Genomic DNA, 22,640 nt, shown 5'->3' with positions numbered 1-22,640 from the left:
CTCCCTCCCAGCCTTGAGAGCCTGGGAGGGAGGGGGAGAAGCAGCGCGCGAGCGGCAGTGGAGGTGAGCTAGGGCGGCCGGGGCACATTTTTAGGGGCAGCATTCTGGCGCTGGCCATGCCGCCCCTAAAAATGTGCTGCCCCAAGCACCAGCTTGTTTTGCTGGTGCCTAGAGCCGGCCCTGGACACACTAGAACAGTGGTTCTCAAACTAGGGCCGCCACTTGTTCAGAGAAAGCCCCTGGCGGGCCGGGCCGGTTTGTTTACCTGCCGCATCCGCAGGTCCGGCCGATCGCGGCTCTCACTAGCCGCGGTTCACCGTTCCAGGCCAATGGGGGCTGCAGGAAGGGTGGCCAGCAAGTCCCTTGGCCCATGCCGCTTTCTGCAGCCCCCATTGGCCTGGAGCGGTGAACCGCGGCCAGTGGGAGCCGCGATTGGCCGAACCTGCAGACGCAGCAGGTAAACAAACCGGCCCGGCCCGCCAGGGGCTTTCCCTGAACAAGCGGCGGCCCTAGTTTGAGAACCACTGCACTAGAATTTATACTCAGCTAGTACTGACTGAAGCACTGTGTAGACAAGCCCTAAGGCACCATTCCTGCAGTGAGTTCCATGGGGGTACTTCCCTGCCTTGCGTCTGCATGGAGCCCCTTTGAAGTCAATGGTGTTTCCGGAGGCGTTCATTGCAGGACTGGGACCTAAATGTTAACGAAAAAAAAAGTTCAGTTATCTAGAGCCCAGGAAACTCACGTAGCCAGTACAGGCTTAGTTAGAGAAATGAGAACTGAAGTCTGCAGTCCTGCCCAGAGTGTGCCTCTTTTTAGCATCTTCATACTGTACATTGTCCCTCACCCCGTGGTCTGTTAGATTCTAACCAGGAGTTTATTTATTTTTCCTTTCAAAATCAAAGAGGACTTATGTTTTATAAGGCAGACTATATTTAACATTTATATTGTGGTAGCACCCAACAGCCTCAGCCAGGGTAGGCCCCACTGTGCCCTTTAAAACATACATTATGTTGGCTGAAAAACAAAACTAAAAGTTAATAGAAAACATTTTTGAAATGAGATTCTGGAACTGGCTGCTTAGCCAAAAGCTATAAAATCAGTTTCACAATGCACCCTTCAGACTCTTCTTTGTGCTTCTTATTCTAAAGAATTCACTAGGGGAAGCAAGCCGGAAAGAAGACGTATTTTTTTATGATTTGGCAATGGCGCCACCTGCTGCTGAAGAGGAAAGTTATCATTCATTGGCTCACTGTGATAGGATACCTCCAAACAGTTCTACTAAAATTAGACTTCAAGAAGTAAGTTACATCTTTTTGTTGGCTCTCAACATCTTATGACATATAGACCCTGCTCCTATACCATTTTGTGGCCTCCCCAACCCCTGCAAGATTCCCTTGAGTAAAATTGGCTTGGCTTTTTAGCAAAGTGATAGTTTGTCACATACATGCAATTTTATCATAGCTATTTTCCCAATGATTTAACTCAGAGAGAGAGAGAGGATTTTCCATGCAATTAGGACTCTTTTATACTATGATTACACTGCCAACAGTTATCATTCTTTTAGAATTGATAGGGCTCAATACATCCTATTAATTGCAATAAATTGCATTGCCTAGATCCATAGATGGATGGAAATCGTTATTTTTAACGTATGCTTAGAGTGGGGTTCCTAGTTGGGTGTAATCATTTATTTTTCCCATCAAACTCCCTAGCCCAAAAGTGATTTTGGGTGCCTATCTTGGAACTCCTTGAAAGGGCCCAATTCTCAGAAAGTGCTAATCATCTACCCTCCAGAAATCAGGCCCCTTTAAAACCAAACCACTAGTCACACCTGATATTTAGACCAGCATATCTAGAGTTTACCAAGAAATGAAAATATCCTTGTAAGTTTGTTGGGGGTGGGGAAAGAAGAGGGAGGTAGACTCACTTTTTACCTAGCATCCTGAATGTAACTTCTAAACTGCATTTATTTCCATACTAGTTCTCAGGTACAGTACGTTACAATTATTTCTGATGTTTTGAAGGAAACATTATCAAACAAATCATTTAGAACCACCATCCCTAATCATTCCATTTATGCCAGATAAACTGCTTTCCTCCCCAAGTTCTGGGATACAAGTTAAAATCCAGGCTGAAGTTTGTGCAAACTAAATTGTGAGAATTTTTTTTTTTAAATGGAGATTAACTTCCATGGTTTTTTGTTGTTGCACTTGGTTAGCACTCGCAGTAAAAACATAGCTGGTCAGATTTGTATTTAAAATATTCTGGGTCTCTTTTCAGGAATCCTCAACAGGTGTCTGTAATGAAAGGCCTGTTAAATTGGAAATACAAACTAATTGTTTTCTGCACACCAAAGCCAGCTGCCAAAGGACTCGCAGTAATTCAACCAGTAAGTTTCTAAGAGGAAATATATTCTCTTGGGAAATTTAAATGCATGAAACTTTCTCAGGTTACGATATCATGATGTTGAAAGAAACAGCTTTTTTTTTGCCAATCTTTACTCTGGAGGGTTTTAGCTAAAGTTTCTTCTTTCTGTAAGACTCATGGTGCATGAAAAGCTAGTATTAAAGAATGGATTCAGATATCCATACATACTGATCAGTCATGATCCCTGTACATAAAAATTATGTATATACATACGCATGCACACCATTTTGCATATTTTAAAGGTACCCTGAACTGGTTCAGACTTTTTTTGAAGGGGGGGAGGAAGCTTTGATTTTTACTAAAATTAACATTAACAAAAATAGTTTTGTAATTAAAAAAATCATTTTTAATTTAAACATTCCTCTTAAGTGTTAGAATTCCCAGTGGCAACATGTACCAATATACCTCTACCCCAATATAATGCTGTCCTCGGGAGCCAAAAAATCTTACCATGTTATAGGTGAAACTGTGTTATATCGAACTTGCTTTGATCCGCCGGAGTGCGCAGCCCCGCCCCCCCCGAGCACTGCTATACCGCGTTATATCCAAATTCGTGTTATATCGGGTCGCGTTATATCGGAGTAGAGGTGTACTTGAGAAACAGGTATTGCAACTGACGATAAACAAGTCTTTAATAAGGTTAAAATTTACAAGTGTGCCTCCCTGATTTGTAGTCACAAATATGGGCACACCTATTTCATTGTGTAGCTATTTGCGCATACACATACACACTGTGTGTCTGACGTTTTGATGTATGCTGGTAAACAACAAGTGAAATCCTGGCTCCACTGAAGATAATGCCAAAACTCTCATTAACTTCTGTAGGACCGGGATTTCACCCACTGTGTTTGTGTGCAAAGATGCACATGAGCTTGATTTGTAGGTTCAATTTTGAAGGTCCCTTTGAGAGATTGAGTGAAAATGCAAAAAGGAAACAAGCAGCATAAATGCTGAGAAATAAATTAGATCTTTATTATTGATATTTCCATACTCTCAAGTGTTGTTAGTAATAGGGGCAGTGACATTTTTAAATGTATCAGTTTTATGTAGGGAATGTCGCTTTAACTCAATGTTAGCTTCTGTGCTGTAGTTTTAGTGTTAGGCTGTGTTAAATGTTTGCATTAAATGAGACATCTGGACATAGAGTTTATGAACTACATTATGATGTTCTCTCCCTTTCTTTGTCTGTACACAGACAGACATCACACATGGTTACTTCTTTGACAGTGTATTCTGATTTTATCATTTTCCATAAAGTTTTAAAAGCAAGCCCATACTTCCAAAAAATGAAAGATTTTCTGCATTTTAATGTCTTTTAGGAGAAGTGAGAGGACTGTCTACTGTACTGCAATAACTGTATACAAGTTCTGGCTGTAATTCCTGGAAACAAAAATAATAGTGTTCCGGGGTACTCAGATGGGCTGAGTACAGTATCTATTCTCTAATCAAATGCACAGACTAATGATACATGTTCCCCATGTGCTTCATTGGTAAAATATTTGTCATTTGGAGATGATTATTCACAGTGCTGTTGTCTGTTTTCCACTGAGTGTAATCAGCATGGCCTTTCGAGTGAAATAGTTAAAACGAACAACTTAGCTGAGTCTCTAGGAGATGGTTCACTTTTGCCCAGAGACCGTGGCAATGGGCACACTGGAAATGCAAAGATAGATATAAACAGCCAGAAAAGAAACTTTATGAGGAGGTGCAGTAGCTGAAATAGCTTGTAATAAAATGAAATCCTTATCAGATGTGCCTGTACACAGCATAGGTGAAAGCATAGAAACAATATAGCAAGGGTAGCAGTAGTGAAACAGGATACAGCCAGAAAACCCAATCCTATACGCTGTATGTCAGCATGTTAAAGTTTTAAACAGGTGAATTACCTGCCCAGTCCCCCAGCACTGCATATTCCTTCTAGTAGACGTGGCATAGGCCAGAGGGTGGTCACTGATGCAGCAGTTTATTATAGCCAGACAGCTTGGATCAGGTTCTGGCCTCCTATGATTGTTTGGCAGAGGTGACATGAACAGAAATATACTCCAGTGATTCAAACTGTGAAAGTCTGTAACGGCTAGAAATGCCATCCTTATCCAGGTACAGGCTGCCTGATCTTCCGCCTCATGGCTTATGCCAGCAGAACCCCTTTGTGGACACATAGTCTAGCATTAGGTGATTGGGCCTGATTACCCCCTTCTAAGACAGCTGGGTTTGCTGTGTCCTAGAGGGTCTCACCCCTGGGGAAGTGTAGGTAGTGTCTGCACCACTGTCCTTCTCAGCTGTTTCTCCCAAGGATGGAGCTTGAATTTGGAGTCAGGGTATCATAGGATCCCACAGTGGCAGAGGCTGCCCTGGGGATATGCTGAGTCAGCACATCCCCTCCTTTCTCTCCCTCCCCCCACAACTTGGTCAGCACCACTGTGGTAGCACAGGCTGCTTGCAAGTCCCTCAGTGGAGCAGAGCGGCGTAGACACGGTGCATCAGTGGGCAGATTTTCCACAACCAGGGGCCTTGCGCTCAGGGTTTTGCTGTGGAAAAAAGTACACATCTAGCCTACTGTCTTTTGAAAACCTGTAACAACTAAAAAAAAAATCTGCCGAACAGTGAAGTCTGTTAGGTTGTGGAATAGTCTTTCAAGGAAAGTGGTGAAATATGGATAATAGTCTCACCCTGCATTGGCAGAAGGAGGAATTGGCTGAGCTAACAGGTCTTTTCATCTGTATCTCCTTTGATTCTGTGATAACTGTCTCTATGTCTTCTTTACTTCGGGGTAATGTGATTTTGCTCTCAGTGCAGCATGTGATGCAATTAAGCCGCTCCCTTGTAACGAGCCCCTGACATGGAGAGAGAGGGTTATGGACGCAGAAGCTTGTGCATAAAAGTGAATGGAATGTGTGTGCAGCAGGCAGTCTTTGAACAAGGCCCTGTGTGTCTGCCATGCACAACTCTCTCTATTAGCTGTGTGTGCCCAGCAGTTGATCATGTGAAGTCACTGGGTGCAACTGAAGCTTGTGAGGTGTGGTTCCTAATGGTGGCTCAGGGAATCCCATCACTGCCCGGGACAGTTAGATTTACAACTTGAAAAAAGTTTCTAAACAGAATTTATTGAGCACCTGGTCAAGTGTTTGATGCAGAAGTGTTTGAAGTTAATGCTCATGAAAAATACGGTGTCATGCCTTCTGTCTCCTGTAGGTGTAAATCCTTACTGGATAGGGGAAATTGACTATCCAGTGACAAAGAAATCAGCAGCATATAGAGACAGACAGCCCCATTCTCTTTACAGTAACCGGAAGTCACTCTCTCAGCAGCTAGACTGTTCGGTAGGAAGAGGTCCGGTAAGTGCAACAGGAAATCACACACCACTAGAAAATTACATTCATCAGGCTCAACAAACAAGAACACTCTAGCTAAGTTGCACTTAGTTTTCTTGCCAAAGCTTTCCCGCCTTAGGAGCCCTGTCCCGGAGACTGCACTGGGGATACAATGAATCAATGCATCTCTCAGTCACTCCAGCCATGCTCTCTGCCAGCGGGCCATCCCAAGTGAAAGGGTTTGGGCTGCCTCAACCTCCCCATGGTGAATTTTCTGCCTACTCTCCCTTCCCCCCACACACACCTGCACAAAGCCACACTGAACTGACTGTGTGAGGTGCAGGTCCAGAGAAGGAGGAAAGGCTCTATGACAGCACAGCCCCTCCATTGTCCTTTCTCCACCAGCTGCTGCCCCGATCATCCCCGATCCATGTTTTCCAGCTACAATGGATCCACAGGAGAGTGGATGCTGTTGCTCCTTTCCTTGTTCACCCCCATAGCCCTCTCGTCTATTTGGAGCTAGCAGAGAGCACTGCCACTGTGACAGCAGAAGAGGCCCCCTGAATGGCTGATCCATCCTGCTGGCCACAGATAGAAATTGCAAAGCTTCTGCACCTTGAAGAGCCTTACACAGGCCCTTCCTCAGGGGCATGAATTTCAACAAACTCTGTATAAACTTGCACATATCTCAGGTCCCTAATGGAAGATGGGCCCGCCCAGGGTTTTGACAGAGATGTACCTTTCACTGAGTATATTTTTGGCATTGCACAGCCATCTCCCAGATATTCACATTCTTAACTCTCTCTATGGTACTGCACAAATAAGCTTATTCTCATGTACTAATCAAGCCTCATTTCCTGACATACGCAGAAGCTGAATGCTTGATGGGTGTTCCATACATTAGAGCCTCATGCAGCTGTTAGTTTCACATCGCTGCATAAACAAATTTGTAGAAAATCAGAACTCTCAGCTTCCCTGCACATGCTTCTGGCCCTGCTGAACTTCATGCATACTTAGCATTAGATAATAACTTGATTCAGTGCTTAAATGAGCTTCGTGCTAATGTTCATCTAGGAAGTCTTCATTATGTATGTAACCTTTCTGCCAGTTGGAGTCGGCAGCAACAAGGTTCAATATCTAGGGGTTCCTCTGAACAACACAAAACAGAAGTGGCTTGAGTCCCCATGCAGTAATCTGGGAAAACTAAACACCATCCCTGGGCACCTCTAAGAGGCAATACCTCCCCACTTGCAAGCATTGAGTCTGTGTATAACAAAAGAAAAACTTGTATTAAAAAGGCAAGGGAACCAAGCATTCATTTGAGAAAACACCACAACCACCACTCAAAAGCATGTAGCCATAAACAAACACCCACCCCCAGTACGTTGGGCGGTGTCCTTTGCCTCAGTTTCCCACTGTGTGGTGTGAAACTCCGACGAATGAACGTCCCTTCAACACGCCCTTCCCCTTTCCCTCCGCTGCTCCCCACTCACAGTTGGTTGTCCTTAGTCAGCAAAGACCCGGAGTTCAGAGGTGCATTCACGTGGGTCCATCCATCACCCCTGGTGGGGGGGGCAGGGCATCAAGCCATGCTCTAGCTGCTGCTATCTCTGCCACAGCTCACTGCTTGCTGCCGCCGTTATCTCTGCCATTGCTGGCCGCTTGCTGCCACCACTCATCTCTGCCACTGTTATCACTGCCACTGCTGCTTGCCGTGTTCTGGGGTTCCCCAACTTAGTCCAGCTCTTAGTGATTTCACTGGGTAGCAGGGAACCTTGGTACTGCTCCCTCTTCATGTCTTTCACTGCAACCCTGTCCCCACACAACGTCCAAAGCTTAGCTCCTAGACCTGCTCATCGGTGGTTTTAGCTCTAGTAATCACTGAACAGAAACAAGGCCTCTCAACTGAGTCCAATCAGCTCTGTCTTTAAACACTGGAGCGGGGAGAGTCAAATGGTAGCTAGGACTCTTTAGGCAGAACGCACTCCGTTGGGTAGGAACACCAGTCCCCATCCGCTCTCATCGTTAGTGGGATTTGGCATCCTTACCCCCTGCTTAGCAAGTTAGTACTGTATGCCTTGACTGAACCTAAGTTCTGCTGCCCTTTACTCATACAATAAGGATACCCCTGCATTCAAAGTGGGTTGTAACCCAAAACCAGCCAAAATTGATCACTTTGGCAAAGCAGCTCTGTCTGCTGAACACCTAGGCAGAGTAGGTGTGTCTGTGCAAATACGGTCTGCCCCTGACGTCTTTCTCCCCAGTTCATCACTGAATGTCAGGGTAGAGCTCATTCAGACCCTACTTACATGTATATCACTACAGCAGGGGTGGCTCCAGGCACCAGCACACCAAGCATGTGCCTGGGGCGGCAAGCTGCAGAGGGCGGCCTGCCGGTCGCCGTAAGGGCGGCAGTCAGGCTGCCTTCGGCGGCATGCCTGCGGGAGGTCCGCCGGTACTGCAGTTTCGGCGGCAATTCGGCGGCGGGTACGCTGAAGGCGCGGGACCGGCGGACCTCAGGCAGGTATGCCGCCGAATCCGCGTTACCAGCGGACCTCCCGCAGGTGTGCTGCCGAAGGCAGCCTGCCTGCCGTGCTTGGGGCAGCAAAAAAGCTGACATGCACACATTCATCTGGTATGTACAACAAATGCCTGGCACTGCATTAAAACTATTTTTCTCTTTGCAGGCGGTTTCAAGACCTTCTAGATCGCTGAGCACTGCTCAGTTAACGCACGCGTCTTGTGGCTCACAGGCTTCCGTAATATCAAACATTGTTTTGATGAAAGGCCAAGGGAAGGTGAGATGCTTATAAACAAAATACTAGTCATCTTCCCAGGTGTACGTATCAAATGGGGAGCGAATGGTGCAGGGAGGCTGGTAACGGGGCAGCGAGCCTTTCATCTCTGGGTTGCCAGTTCCAATCTGGGCCTGGGCAGCCAGTGACTAAAAATCACCATCCTCTCCTGACTGTTTGGTGGTCTGTGTTGTGTGTTGGTGGTCACAGACCAGTTCCTAATGGACATATGTACACATCACACAATCACCACCAACAGCTGACATCCTTCACTGGCATCCTTCTTAGCAATGAGGGGCACTGACTGAATGGGGTCTGGCAACTGAATTAGCCTCTCCCTTCTAGAGATGCTCCCTCCAAGTCAGAGCTGAGAGACAATGGTGGACTGGCAGTGTGGGGAAGAATGCACTGCCTGTGCCGTATCTAACCTCCAGGTAAATAAAGGACTGCAGCCTCCAGAACCTTTTGATTTGTCACCTTTCACAAACACCAAACATTCACACACCAAGATTAAAGCTGAACTCTATCCTGTTAGGTCAGGGGTCAGCAACGTTCGGCATGCGGCTCGCCAGGGTAAGCACCCTGGTGGGCCGGGCCAGTTTTATTTACGTGCTGACGTGGCAGGTTCGGCTGATCGCGGCCCCCACTGGCCGCGGTTTGCCGTCCCGGGCCAATGGGGGCAGCGAGAAGCGGCGCGAGCAAGCGATGTGCTTACCCTGGCGAGCCGCGTGCCGAACGTTGCCGACCCCTGTGTTAGGTGCTGACTGCTCTCAACTCCCAACTGACTTAATAGGAATTGAGGGACTTCAGCACCTTGCAGGATTGGCTCTTTAGTGTAATTTGTCTTCAGCTTGATTTAGATTTTGCAGTAATTCATAGCACACCTCCTGTACTCTAAGTGAGGGCTCACTCTCCATGCATGTGCATATCTGAGGCTAATGGGAATTGCATGTGTGCACATTAGCTAGAGCATGTTCTCCATGGCAACATATTACCAGCTTTGTTTATATCATCTAGTTAAACTATGCCTTGCAGCTTGCATCATCCTGATTTGTTAAGCCCAGAAACTCCACAAGATGCAGTCGGTGATAAAGCATAGTTACATAAGCAAGACCCTTGGTAAAATCATGTACACATGCACAGAAACAAAACTTAGATTTATAAAGACCATATCTAGCAAGACAGAGAAAAGGCAATTGCTATCCCACTTACAAATAAAAATGCCAAAGGGGTGTTCTTGCTCTCTGTCTGGCCACACATTTGTATTAGCATGTGTGATTATTTTTTGACTGACTTTCATTTGTAACTTGGGATGCATAAAATATGGAAGCTAGAACTTAAACACAGGCCTTTTAGGCCTGTAAATTCTCTAATAAAGAGCTCTTTCTAACTAACAATGTCTAGTACAGATGTAGGGACAACTATCAGAAAGTCCTTCTGTGGAGTTCAATAAAATAAATTATCATCATCATCATCTGTATTATGGTAGCACCTAGGGGCCCTAGTCATGTATCAGGGCTCCACTGCGTGTAGTACTTTGCACTTCTATAACACTTTTCATCCAAGGATTTCCAGTTGGTTTACAAATATTAATTAAGTACAGTCTCTACTCCTTGGGGAATTCTGTGCCAAAAAATTAAAAATTCTGTGCACTATATTTTAAAATTCTGCATTTTTTTTGTCAAAATAACACAATATAATCACACCAATTTCAAAATACCTGTCAGCAAGTATGTGTATAACAACAGAGACAACAAAAAAGATTCAGGAAATTTTTTTTGACAAATAGTTTCCTTACTAGGCATATGAATACAGAACTTTGAGTAATAATTCATTTAAATTACAGTACAGAAACATATTTCCCTCCATCCTCAGAAGCAGTGCAAAGGGTTTGGGGGAATTGGGGGTAATGGAGGAGTTGAGGGAGAGGGAAATATTTGGTGGGAAGGAGCCTGGAGTGAACCTGGAGGGCTGTTGAATGCGAGTGGGAGAAGTAGGGAATAATTTTTTTGGGGAGAGGGGGGAGATTGTTAGGGAGTTGGGGACCTTCCCCCATGCAGACTCTGGCCTCTCCCATTCAGTCAGGCACATCTTCCCTAATCCCCATGTGTCCCTGCACCCCCACTCAGCCACCCCTTCTCTGCATCTCCATGTGGCCCTGCATCCTCCTCTCCCTGTCCCCATGTGTCCCTGCACCCCCACTTAGCCACCCTCTGCCCCATGTAACTCCTGCCCCTCACTCTCCTATCCCCATGTGTCCCTGCACTCCCTCCCCATCCCCATGCACCCCTCCCCGTCTTCATGTGTCCCTACACCCCCACTCAACCACCCCCGGGCACCTCCCACCTCCATTGTCCCTGCACCCACACTCAGCCACCCCCACCCTCTCGTGGCTCTGCACCCCCATTCCCATTCAGGTCCTTCCCCAGTCTGTCCCCCTCAACTAGCCCTTCAGAATCCCAGAACCCCAGCAGCCCCATCTGCCCTGCTCTGTCTGTCCCCACCATATCCTGTGCCTCCTCACCTGGCCCCACAGGCAGGGTGCTGCAAGGAAGGCAGCCTCTTGTCCTCCCTGTCGGCAGCCTCCCTATGGCTGGTGAACCGGTTTCCCTCTGTTCTGGTGTCACAGCAACCCCTGGCAGAATGTATTTTCTGTGGATAAAAAAAAAATCTGTGGGGGACATGAATTCTGCAGGTGAGCAGTGTGGCAGAGTTCCCCCAGAAGTAAGTCTCAGAACATCCCTCTGAGGTGAATATCAGTTCCATTTTATGGGTGGGGAAATTGAGGCAAAAGAGGTTAAATGACTCACCCAAGGCCACACATTATGTTAGTGGCAGAGTCAGGAGTATGGGACTTAATCCTATGCTCTAATCATTAGACGTTACTATTGCAGCACATATATCGTCTCAAATTAATTGTTTGTGACTTTTATAAAGAAAATTTCAGTTAAATACCTTCTAAGTTCTTAAGTTGGGGATCACTATGTCCACCTTCGTTTTAAATCTTGTAATGAACATACTAATGTCCATCATGCAATTTTGCTAATTGTTATTGCCCATGTAGCATATTAGTACAGAAGGGAAAACAATGCAACCATTATGAGAAATAAACATGGTCTCTCTCTGTCTTTCATAATTTAGGGGTTGGGCTTCAGTATTGTTGGAGGGAAGGACAGCATTTATGGGCCCATTGGTATCTATGTAAAGACCATCTTTCCAGGTGGAGCTGCTGCTGCTGATGGAAGGTTACAAGAAGGTAGGAAGTTACTATGAAAAATATTTAGAATGATTGTTTGGGGTTAAAAAATTTCTAGTACACAAGCAATAAAGACATTTAAAATGTAGATCAAAAGAGGATCCGATTGGTTGTGGGATTGGTGATGTAAGGATCAAAGCCCGCTCAGGTTGGTTGTGAATGAAAGTTGTTTTCCCCTGACGATTGTTTGGTGACTGCTGTGAAATGAGATGGTAGTTTAATTTCATCACCTGCATGACAAATATCCACATTCTAGTTGGCCTGGCTCCTCTGTTTACAATTTCAGAAGAGAGACTAGTGACTCAGCTACCTTTTTAGCCACTGTAAATAGAGCTAGGCAGAAAACTGGAGTGGGGAAATCAAATATTTTTGCTATTTCCCCCTAACCCCCATTTTTCAGTGAAATTTCAAAGTTTTTAGCCATTCACCTGCAGTATTGCCAACCTCAAGAGATCAAAAATCATCAGCAAGACCCCCCAAAATCAGGAGGGTGGTTTTTGTTTTTGTTTTAAATCAGATCACGTTGTTTAGTGTGTCTTTTGACTTTTTAACTCCCCTCTACTCCTCTTCCAGTGTAGATATGTGATCATTTCAAGCTGAAAAAGGCAAGCTTTAATGACCACAGAAATGCATGCCTCTCCCAGGCTGCTCAGATGGAGACGCCACTTACCCAATCCTCACCCCTAAGAGAGGGGAACTGCCATCCATTTCCTCTTACTGCCCTGACCCCAGAGCAACATGTCTCTGCCTGGGCCCCAGCAGCACCACTTCCCCAACTCCCCCTCCCCTAGGACACTCTCTCTGCTCTAGGGCTATACATGAAGGCAGGGCTCAGTGACAGGGCAGGTCTGTGTCCTCAGCTCCAAGGCTCTTGCCTAGAGCTCTGCCCACGTGCTGAAAATTATGGGATTGGAGGAGCTTCAGGCATCATTGCAACAGCTCCTCCTACAGTCGCCAAAATCCTGTGACTCATGATCAGTTCATGAGAGTTGGTGACACTGCCTTCCCCTGGCTGCTTGGAGGGGACTCCCCTTATCCATCATTACTCCAAGCTAGGGGAGCTGCCATTCCATCCCCCACCCCGTCACTGTCCTTTGCACCCCCACGTCCCCCTGAACACCTAAATCTGCTGTCTGCTGTAGCCAATGCCCTGCTTCCCCTCCCCCATCCACTTTTCACAGTGTCTCTGCTGCCCCTTGCAATCCATATGTCCTGTCTAGTTCCCTGCACCATAAAGCAGGAGCCATTTTGCCTGTAGGAATGGCCTTAGTCTGATTCAAAACAGGAGGTGGTAGCCAACTCTATTATGGGTAGCCTTATTGCTACATGCAGATGGACTCTATCTATCTTGCTGGCTTCAGCCCTATGGGTGGTACTAGGAGATGGTGGCCATTTTGACAAAGGGAAAAATTGAGAGTGGGCAGCCTTTCATCCTCTTTTCATAGGGTTGCCAACCCTCCAGGTTTCGCCAGGAGTCTCCTGGAATTGGGCTCTATTTCCCCGGAGGCTACTGAAGCCAAACCAGGAGATTTTAGGCCGCTAAATGTCCGTGGCAGAGCGGGGCTAAGGCAGGTTCCCTACCTGCCCTGGCTCTCTGCCACTCCCTGAAGTGGCCGACACATCCCTGCGGCCCCTGAGGGGTAGGGGCAGGGGTCTCTGCACACTGGCCGCACCCTGAGCACTGACTTCCCAGCTCCCATTGGCCAAAGTTCCCGGCCAATGGGAGCTGCAGGGGTGGTGCCTGTAGGCAGGGGCAGCATTCAGAACCCCCTGGAGCAGCGCATGGAGGAGGCAGAGCGTGAAAGCCCCTGGCCCCGCTTATCTCGGGTGGCTCCCCTCCCGGTCAGTGGTGCAGCAGGGCTAAGGCAGGCCTCTCTCCCACATCGCCCATTGGCCGCAGTTCCTCGCCAATGGGAGTTGCAGAGTTTTCACTTGGGGAGCATGCGGCGATCTCTGTCCCCCCCCGCCCAGGGGCTGCAGGGACGTGCTGGCCGCTTCCAGGACTGGCACGGGCCCAGGGCAGGTATGGAGCCTGCCTTAGCCCTTCTGCACCGCTGACTGGGAACTGTCCGAAGTAAGCACCACCCAGCCAGAGCCTGCACCCCCTCCTGCAACGCAACCACCTGCCCCAGCCCGGAGCCCCCCTTGCACCCAAACTCCCTCCAATAGCCTGCACCCCTCACCCCTCCCATGCCCCAGTCCCCTGCCCCAGCCCTGAGCGCCCCTCCAGCACTCAAACTCTCTCCCAGAGCTTGCACCCTGCACCCCCTCCTGCACCCCAACCCCTTGCCCCAGGCTGGAGCCCCCTCCCACACTCCAAATCCCTCGGCCCCAGCCCAGAGCCCACACCCTAACCCTCTGCCCCATCCTGGTGAAGGTGAATGAGGGTGGGGGAGAGCAAACGATGGAGGGAGGTGGGATGGAGTAAGCAGGGCGGGGTCTCGGAGGGGCGATGCCTCTGGGAAGGGGCCGGAGCAAGGATGTTTGGGTTTGTGTGATTAGACAGTTGGCAACCCTATCTTTTCATGAAGCAGGGGAAAAAGCCTCAACTCAAAATATCTAGTCAGAATAAAATTGCGAGAGTTGGCAATACTGAAAATGTAAAAATCTAATAATTTCCTGTATTGGGGAGGAGTCTAACTAACTTAATTTTCACACATTTGATTTAGAGCACATAATATTTAAAGCAGCATTTTAATTTCACTAAAGGGCTCTGTCTGGTCCCACTGAAATCAGTGCTGTAGGTGGTATATTTTCATCTCCATGCATTACTGCATTCAAGGCATGATCGTTCTTGGCTATTTGTCGCTCACACAATTCGGCAATAGCAATTAGTAACACAGTTTAATTATTCCTTTTTAAAACAGGTGATGAAATTCTGGAACTGAACGGAGAATCAATGTACGGATTAACGCATTATGATGCTTTACAAAAATTCAAGGTTATGCACTGTCCTCACAGCACAATTTCTATCTTTATACAAAAGGTGCCCATGAGCTCAGCCCACTCCCTGTTTTTTTTCTTTCTAGCAGGCCAAAAAGGGTCTCCTCACTCTTACGGTCAGGACAAGCCTTAGCACCCCTCATTCTGCCTCTAGCTACCTATCGTCACACTTATGTCGGTCTCTGAGCTCCAGCACTCGGATAACCAAGGAAAACAGCTCTTTCAGTTCAGATAGTGCTGCCGTCTCATTAAGCACCACAAAGCCCAATGACAGGGTCATCATGGAAGTTTCCTTAAACAAAGGTAAGTGCTAAAATAAACTGAACAAGGAATACACGGAACAAGACTTGATTCACACACTGATGGCTCATTTACTTTCTGCATGTTTGTCCTCACTCTATCCTAATTCCTCCTCTACTTGCACAGATTTTTTCCCCAACTCACCTAATACAGACTCAGTGCCTGCTATGATATCCTGCCAAGCTATCTGTCAATTGTTGTCTTTCACCTACCATATTTCCACCCATTGTTCCACTCAGGCACTAGATTGACACTTTCAGTTCTGCTCACAAGAACTGAAAGTGTTTACAAGGCAAATCCCTCTGAGACACCACTCACTGAGCGTTCAAACTCAGTTAATGAAGCACATTACACAACTCTCATTCTTAATTATACAAACTCTCTATTTCAGTGTGAAAATTCATGGCTTTATAAAACAGCCATTTCTTTTGTCTCTTCCCCCAACTGCTGTGTTTTTCCAGACACAAAAAGCAATCACATACATTGAAAGAATGACTTAGTTTAGAATACAGGATGCACCAAAACAGAGACCAAAAGTAAATAAGTGTGACTCATCTCTTGAATAGGTTGCATCAACTCAATGGCTGCTGTCTCTTTAAAGAGGAAGAGTTCTTACAAATCTAAAGGTGTTTTGCACAGAAAACAAAAAAAGAGAACAATTTCAGGCTACACACAACCACATTTCCTTCTTCATTTTTCTCCTGCTCTCTGTTATTATTTCTCACTGTAAAATGATTTGGGATACAGTTTGCATGACAGAGCCTTTGCAAAATAAAGCTGCATTGTACTGTATCTGCAACACGCTAACAATGAATGTGTGAACTAAATTTTCAAATGTGGCTAGCAACATTTGTGTGCATTCTCCTTACACATGCAAAAAACGTGCATTTGCATGTGGAACATGCATAACCGCAAGGATATGGCTCTGTTTTCAACAAGCGTGTTTTGAGGCCACCATTTAGAAACCATATCGGGGGTAGCTGTGTTAGTCTGTATCCACAAAAACAACAAGGAGTCTGGTGGCACCTTAAAGACTAACAGATTTATTTGGGCATAAGCTTTCGTGGGTAAAAAACCCACTTCTTCAGATGCAACAGATGTTTCTCGTTTAGAAACAGTACTCCCAAATTATTTTGGTGTTCACATTTCTTATGCATCTTTTTGATGGACCCTTTCAGAAGCTGGCGTTGGCCTAGGAATTGGTTTGTGCAGTGTCCCTTACGCCCAGTGCATTTCCGGGATATTTATCCATACCCTCTCACCAGGCTCCGTGGCTCATATGGATGGGAGGCTCAGGTATGTTGAATGTTTTTTATCAAAGAACCTTTCAGAATGAAAGTTTCACATTCCCCTGCCAGATAAGCTCTGTCATCTTAGATGGATCTCCCATCTCTCCAAGCAGGAGGCTAAGTATTGCAATATACAGGCACGGGTATGAGCTGGCAAGAAATGGGATTATAAACCAGGAAAATAAGGAATGGAGAATGAAGAGAGATACATGAGAAAATTGAGGATCAAACTAAGACTGACCTAAATATTGACAATGTCTGTCATGGGGCCAAATGCTGCCCTCTCTCCCACACAAAGTTCAAGTAAATGGGCTTTGCAGTACATGGGCCTTTAGATGGGGTTGATGGAAGGAGCCAGTTTCTCATTTCTGGAGCCAGTTTATTCCCCTGCTCCAGGAGAAATGACTAGAGGATCTGCATAGTCACTGATCCACTGGCTCTGCCCCTTTCTTCCCATCCCATCCCCAATACTTGTGTGCACCCAGAGTGTTCCCGGGTGCAGATGGCATTGCAGAGGTCTTGCACACGTTCCCAAAATTCTATCCCCTACTATATGATAGAAATACAGCTTTGCTGCATCTGGGACCTTCCCCACCAACAGAAATTAATCCCATCGGATTTGAGAGCTTCATCGCCAGAGGATAACGTTAGGAGGACCAGGTACATTGTGTGTATTTAGAGTTGTGCAGGACTCAAATTATTTTTGTTTTAACACCAGTTCTGCACCCTGAATGTACCTGGAAACTCAGCTGAAAACGCCGCAAGTTCTGCAACATTTGGATTGAAACTTTGAAACCCTCAGCACCTATGTGCGTGTTTGGGACGGAGGGGAGAGAGGGCACGACAGTACCCAGCTGTGCCATGTTGGAATTTCATTAGGAAAGACTCAGAGTTCAACAGTGGACAGAGCTTCCAATAATTAGTATCTAAAAGCTGATTATTAATAAGTTACTCTTCTGTATTTAATATAAAGGACAGACACCGTATTATGGAGCAGTGTTGTTGGTCCCAGGATATCAGAGAGACCAAGTGGGTGAGGTCATATCATTCATTGGAAGTAGGTCCAATAAAAGATATTACCTCAGCCAGCTTCTCTCTCAGGCACTGTTACTGCCCTTTCAGTGCAAGTAGTAGACTTTTCACAAACAAGAAATGAAATGCTACATTATAGGCAGGAAGGAAGGTGTGGGTGTAAACAGTACACAACAGGCCAGCCTTCTGTGTCATTTTCTGTCTGTCCTGCCATTTATAATACAAAACATGCACTGTGGGAAGTGCAGAGAATTCAGATTTATGGAGAATGCACCAATGAGGAAATGTCACGTCTCAGTGCTGATTCCCTTTCCATTTTCTGAGAAGGGACCCAGTGAAACACACTAATTTAATCTGTGACCATAACAAAGCTCAACCACATGAATGTATGTTTCTTGCACAGTCACAATGGAACAATACGCTAGAAATAACAATGTAAAGTCTGCTCCTCTTGCTGGATTTTTTTTTTTATCCCTTTGTAGGTGTGGAGATGAAATCATAGAAATTAATGAAGCACCAGTCCAAAATATGACACTTAATGAAGTTTATGCTGTTCTAAGCCACTGCAGTCCTGGTGCTGTGCAGATTATTCTTAGCCGACACCCTGATCCACAGGTAGCATTCCACATTTTTCTGATTTTGAATAAAGCAAATATTGACAAACTAACACTAATACTGGTAGCAGAATTGGTATAAATCAGTTTGGCAAATAATGTGCCAATGTACATGCAGTACCTTTGGTTTTACATAAGATATAGGATAAGGTACAAACCCAAGATATTTAAATTCAAAATAGCATGCTGTCTTATGTATAGAGATATATGCGGTGCCAGGATCAGTGGAGACAGTGTCTTACATGAGAGTTCATGTGCTTTGAATAAACAAGGTAAAGAAACAGGTTTTCAGGAACAATGATATACAACATATGCTTCTTAGAAAACAAGAGTATCTGAAACTCATTCAAATGAAACTTTTCATTGCGGAGTAAGAACCGGGAAAGATGAAATATACACCAAGAATAGAATGTGAAACTCAATAGTATTGATTTTAAGCCTCTCTCCCAGAATGTAATTAAAAGTCAGCGTTTTGATTTGATTGAATTTTGCCCAGCCAATTCTTGCTATTATATTGAGTGATATGAAAGAAATATTTTGTCCTTATGGGAATTTTTTTTTTTCAGAAATGTTTTCTAATAGTCTGTTGGACCTATTAACTGGGTTAATTTGTGCACCAAAAAAATACACCATCCAGATACCTTATAATGGCAACCCCAGAATTGTGCATCTTGTACAATGGATAAACTACCCTTTATTCTTGAAAAATGTCCCATTTATCTGGATTGTCAATACAGAGGCTTCAACTGTACTGAATATATATTACTAATTAAAGGCCTGAAAACCCTTCCGCATGCATGTAATCCTTGCTCACATGCTTAGGCCTATTAAATTCATTGAGACCACTTGCCTGAGTAAGGACTATTTTTGTGAGAAAGTGTTTGCAGGAATGAAGAGTTGTGTGGTGAACCAATCTTTTGGTGAGCTTTGCAAGACCCAGAATGACGTGATATTTTATAGGTATCCGAACAGCAGCTAAAGGAAGCTGTTTCACAAGCTGTGGAAAACAATAGATTTGGAAGGGAGAGGCAACAATGGAATACTGAAGGTAAGGGAATCCATTCAGCTGTCTGAGACATTATGACTTAGTATTGACAGAGATACCAGACTAGTTAAGTAACCTGGAGCGGAAGGGAAAGAAGGAGGAAAGAGCATAGAGCAGGGGTAGGCAACCTATGGCACGCATGCCAAAGGCGGCACGCGAGCTGATTTTCAGTGGCACTCACACTGCCCGGGTCCTGGCCACCAGTCCGGGGGGCTCTGCATTTTAATTTAATTTTAAATGAAGCTTCTTAAACATTTTAAAAACCTTATTTACTTTACATACAACAATAGTTTTGTTGTATATTATAGACTTATAGATAGAGACCTTCTAAAAACGTTAAAATGTATTACTGGCACACGAAACCTTAAATTAGAGTGAATAAATGAAGACCTGGCACACCACTTCTGAAAGTTTGCTGACCCTTGGCATAGAGCTATATTATTGAAGTCCATCCTGAGAGATACTGCCAGAGAATGGCATAAAAAGCTCAAGACACCTGGTTGACCTCCAACGGTATGTCTACACTACAGCTCAGGTAGACAGGCTTGCATTGTGGGGGCTTGCATACTAGCACACTAAAACCAGCAGTGTGGATGGTGCCGCTTGGGCAGAGACTGGGCTCGGTGTGGTGCTGATGGGCACGGGTGGTTAGTCGGAGTCTCTGTCGGAGCCACAATGTCCGCACTGCTATTTTTAGCATGCTAGCTTGAGCCCTGCTAACATGAGTCTGTCTGCCTAGACTGGGAGGCTTGTTCCCAGCTGCAGTGTAGACATACCCCAAACATTCTGAGACTCAACCCCAGTGAAGCTGATGCTTTGTGGCACCCCCATGCTTCCCGCCCTCTTCTTGCTGTATTCAGTATTTCACACCCTGCCCTCTGTTCTCTCACAACTAAAACCAGCCTCTAATGCGCTTCACAAGAATGTTCTGTTTTTCTGGTAAGAACAGCCAGAGCAATACGCTGCCATTTGGGAGGACTGAATTTGGGTTTGCTCTTCACACTGGGGGCGCCGCAGAGGTAGCAGGTTTGGCTCTAGGGGTGGACAGTGCCCAGCCCTATCATCCTCACGCTGAGTAACACTCTCCGTTCAATTGATGGAGCAACATTGATGGGCTCCTGGAAGAGCTGCATCCTTGACTTAAAGGGATAGACTCAGATGCTAGGCCCGAGGTACGGCATGGGTGACAAGGGGTAAAATTTTCAAAAAGGCGGCATGGTTGCAAACTTTAGTGGGATTGCACCACTGAAACTTTTTCACTGTGATTTCACTTTCCGTTTCTGACTTACTTCCTGTCAGAAACAGACTAGATAACGTTCCCTTCACACTTTTCTTAACCATTATATTTTCTTGTGCTCACTTCCTCTGGAGCTTGTTCAGACTTTCTAACCCCCTGTGACTGGCTGAAGCTATCTGACCCAATGTCAGCAGCTCAATAATGCGGTGTTAGTGTAACATGCAGCCTATCCATGGATGGGATGAGCATCCCATTTCCCTAGTTGCCAAAGGCACACTAAGTTCCCCTTAGGGCTAATTTGCCAAGTTCCAGAATGGAGTGCTATTATCGCAATGCTTTATAATCTGAGATATGTTTCGCCTTCCCTTTCTTTCTCAAACAGGGTTAATAGATTGAACCAACAGCAAACTATACAGAACAGTATATCTGGGCAGTACTGTTTGTGTCCAATAATTAAATGATTCCTTGATCTAAAAAACCTCCACAAATGCTTCCCCACCTTTTCGCTGTGGTACACTGATCAGATTGCTATACTCAACTGGTTTAGTTTTACAGTGGATTTGATTAACAACCCTAGAAGTAAATGCTTTGAATGTATCTGAGTGTTTTCATCAATATATATGCTGCATTTTATATATTTTAATCATGTTGCTGATATAGGTGTTAAAAGACTGGAAACTAGCTGGCATGGCAGATACCAGCATGAAAAACACATTGAGAAGAACACTGCTTATTGCAGCTGCAGATCTCTGAAGCTAATGACCCGTTCCAGCAGTGACAGTAGTTACAACCTCAGGTCATCTTGCAGTAATGGCACCCCATACCAGCTTGCTGACTTGAAGGCAAAAGTACACAGCATTGATGTACCAATTACCAGACTGCCTGGTTTGCTGGATTCATTGTCCAGAACCAGTTTGGAGAACCATTCCCCTCCCACTGGCAATGAAGCAGGCCATCCCTCTCAGAACATAAAAAAATCTACGGAGATTCTTGTTAGAAAACCTAAATCGTCAAAGCCCAAACCTCCACCAAGGAAGTATTTTAAACAAGACTGCACAGACACTGAGCAGTGTAACACAGACGTGAAAGGGAAACCTATGCTACAAGATGATGGGAGCCCATCTTCTGCCAATGTTCAGGTAAATCCTGCATAGTTCTCAGGGTTTTTAGGAGAAACAGCAGGGTTTTTTCTTTTAGAATATTTGAAAGTAAAGTGATATGTTATCTGTTTAGTGAAATTTGAACCTTAGTTCTAAATAGGACCCCCCCCCCCCCAAATGAGGGACACTAGGCAGAGGAATGCTGTAATGCATTTGTACTTCACTTCTGGAAAACTCTGTTCAAGTCCAAACGCAGACAGGAGTGAGAATGAATGTAAAGTTCTCCCTGGAGTCCCCTAGTGAACATCCCTCATTGGTACAAAACCATGTAGAGCATTTGGCAGTCTCTGGTCAAACGGGACTGGAAGACCAGTGGGCTGCAGGCTAGGATTGGGATAGTTTGCACCACTTCTACTGTCAAGTCAGTACAGTTACTCCCTAACTCCACAACACCAAATTCAGATCCAAGCCATTCAATAGTGAGATCAGTAAACTACAAGAACAATAATGTGAAACAGTCACCGCACTAGCATGCTCACTGGAGGAAATAAACTGGTCTTAGTAACGGTGGGAACAGTTTGCCCAAAATCCCTAATGTAGACAAGGCCTAAATGCTTTAGCTATATGGTTAAAGGAACCATAGACTCTCTCTCCTATTTGTTGATTAATTTAGCTCTTTTGAAGTCTTTTAAAATTAGGTGAATTACCCTACACAATTAGATGTACATCCCTCCTACCCCCAAAAGAATTAACAGAAACAGAGAAGCAAATTTGCATAAGTGTGTACAGTTCTGTGATGTGTGTGTGGAAACTGAGTTGTGGTTTGTTTAAAAAAAGGAACCCATTTACCCAGGGTTTAGTAATAGGCTAGTAGAAATTAACAGAATTTAGTGCCAGGTGAAACAAGCAAAACTGAGCAACCATTAGCTCAAGGCTTATCAATGAAAATAAACCCACACAACAGTAAAGGCCTTGGTTAAAGTATAGCATAAAGCTAACTAATAAGGACATTTTTGCTTAGCATCTAAAACAAGACGACTTCTTTCCTATCGTCTAAGATGGAGTGCAGTAGAAATATATGCATGCACATCAACAGCTACTATAAAATTAGCTTTGTTGGAGAGAACAGCTAAGACAAGGAAGAACAGCTTCTCGAGGTCCCATTTAAAGCAAGTAATTATTTGAGCCGAGAAACAATGCAATTCTTGGCTATTAAGCTGCAAGTGTGATTCTGCAGTGATAAGGGGAACAAAAGAAATCCTGAGCTCAATATGCACTAAGCAAAATT

General features: G+C 45.2%; 1 protein-coding gene across 2 annotated transcripts in view; it reads left to right on the top strand.

Annotated features, from left to right (window-relative positions):
- IL16 (interleukin 16) overlaps positions 1 to 22,640 on the top strand; it is a 63,462-nt gene that overhangs the window by 29,777 nt on the left and 11,045 nt on the right. Inside the window, exons 6-16 of one of the 2 annotated variants that reach the window (XM_026648322.1) lie at positions 1,152 to 1,301; positions 2,284 to 2,392; positions 5,623 to 5,765; positions 8,429 to 8,539; positions 11,678 to 11,792; positions 14,660 to 14,733; positions 14,825 to 15,038; positions 16,214 to 16,331; positions 17,839 to 17,971; positions 18,931 to 19,018; positions 20,913 to 21,391. In XM_026648322.1, the coding sequence (XP_026504107.1) occupies positions 1,152 to 1,301; positions 2,284 to 2,392; positions 5,623 to 5,765; positions 8,429 to 8,539; positions 11,678 to 11,792; positions 14,660 to 14,733; positions 14,825 to 15,038; positions 16,214 to 16,331; positions 17,839 to 17,971; positions 18,931 to 19,018; positions 20,913 to 21,391 (1,734 nt within the window). Of the gene's footprint in view, positions 1 to 1,151; positions 1,302 to 2,283; positions 2,393 to 5,622; positions 5,766 to 8,428; positions 8,540 to 11,677; positions 11,793 to 14,659; positions 14,734 to 14,821; positions 15,039 to 16,213; positions 16,332 to 17,838; positions 17,972 to 18,930; positions 19,019 to 20,912; positions 21,392 to 22,640 lie in introns of both variants that reach the window. The other variant, XM_026648321.1, reaches the window with a different exon arrangement.

This window comes from Terrapene carolina, unplaced genomic scaffold (genome assembly GCF_002925995.2).
Source record: "Terrapene carolina triunguis isolate 2854851 unplaced genomic scaffold, T_m_triunguis-2.0 Scaffold67, whole genome shotgun sequence".
Classification (NCBI taxonomy): Eukaryota; Metazoa; Chordata; order Testudines; family Emydidae; genus Terrapene; species Terrapene triunguis.
The sequence above is the reverse complement of the archived record's forward strand: the minus strand, read 5'-3'. Positions and strand labels throughout refer to the sequence as shown.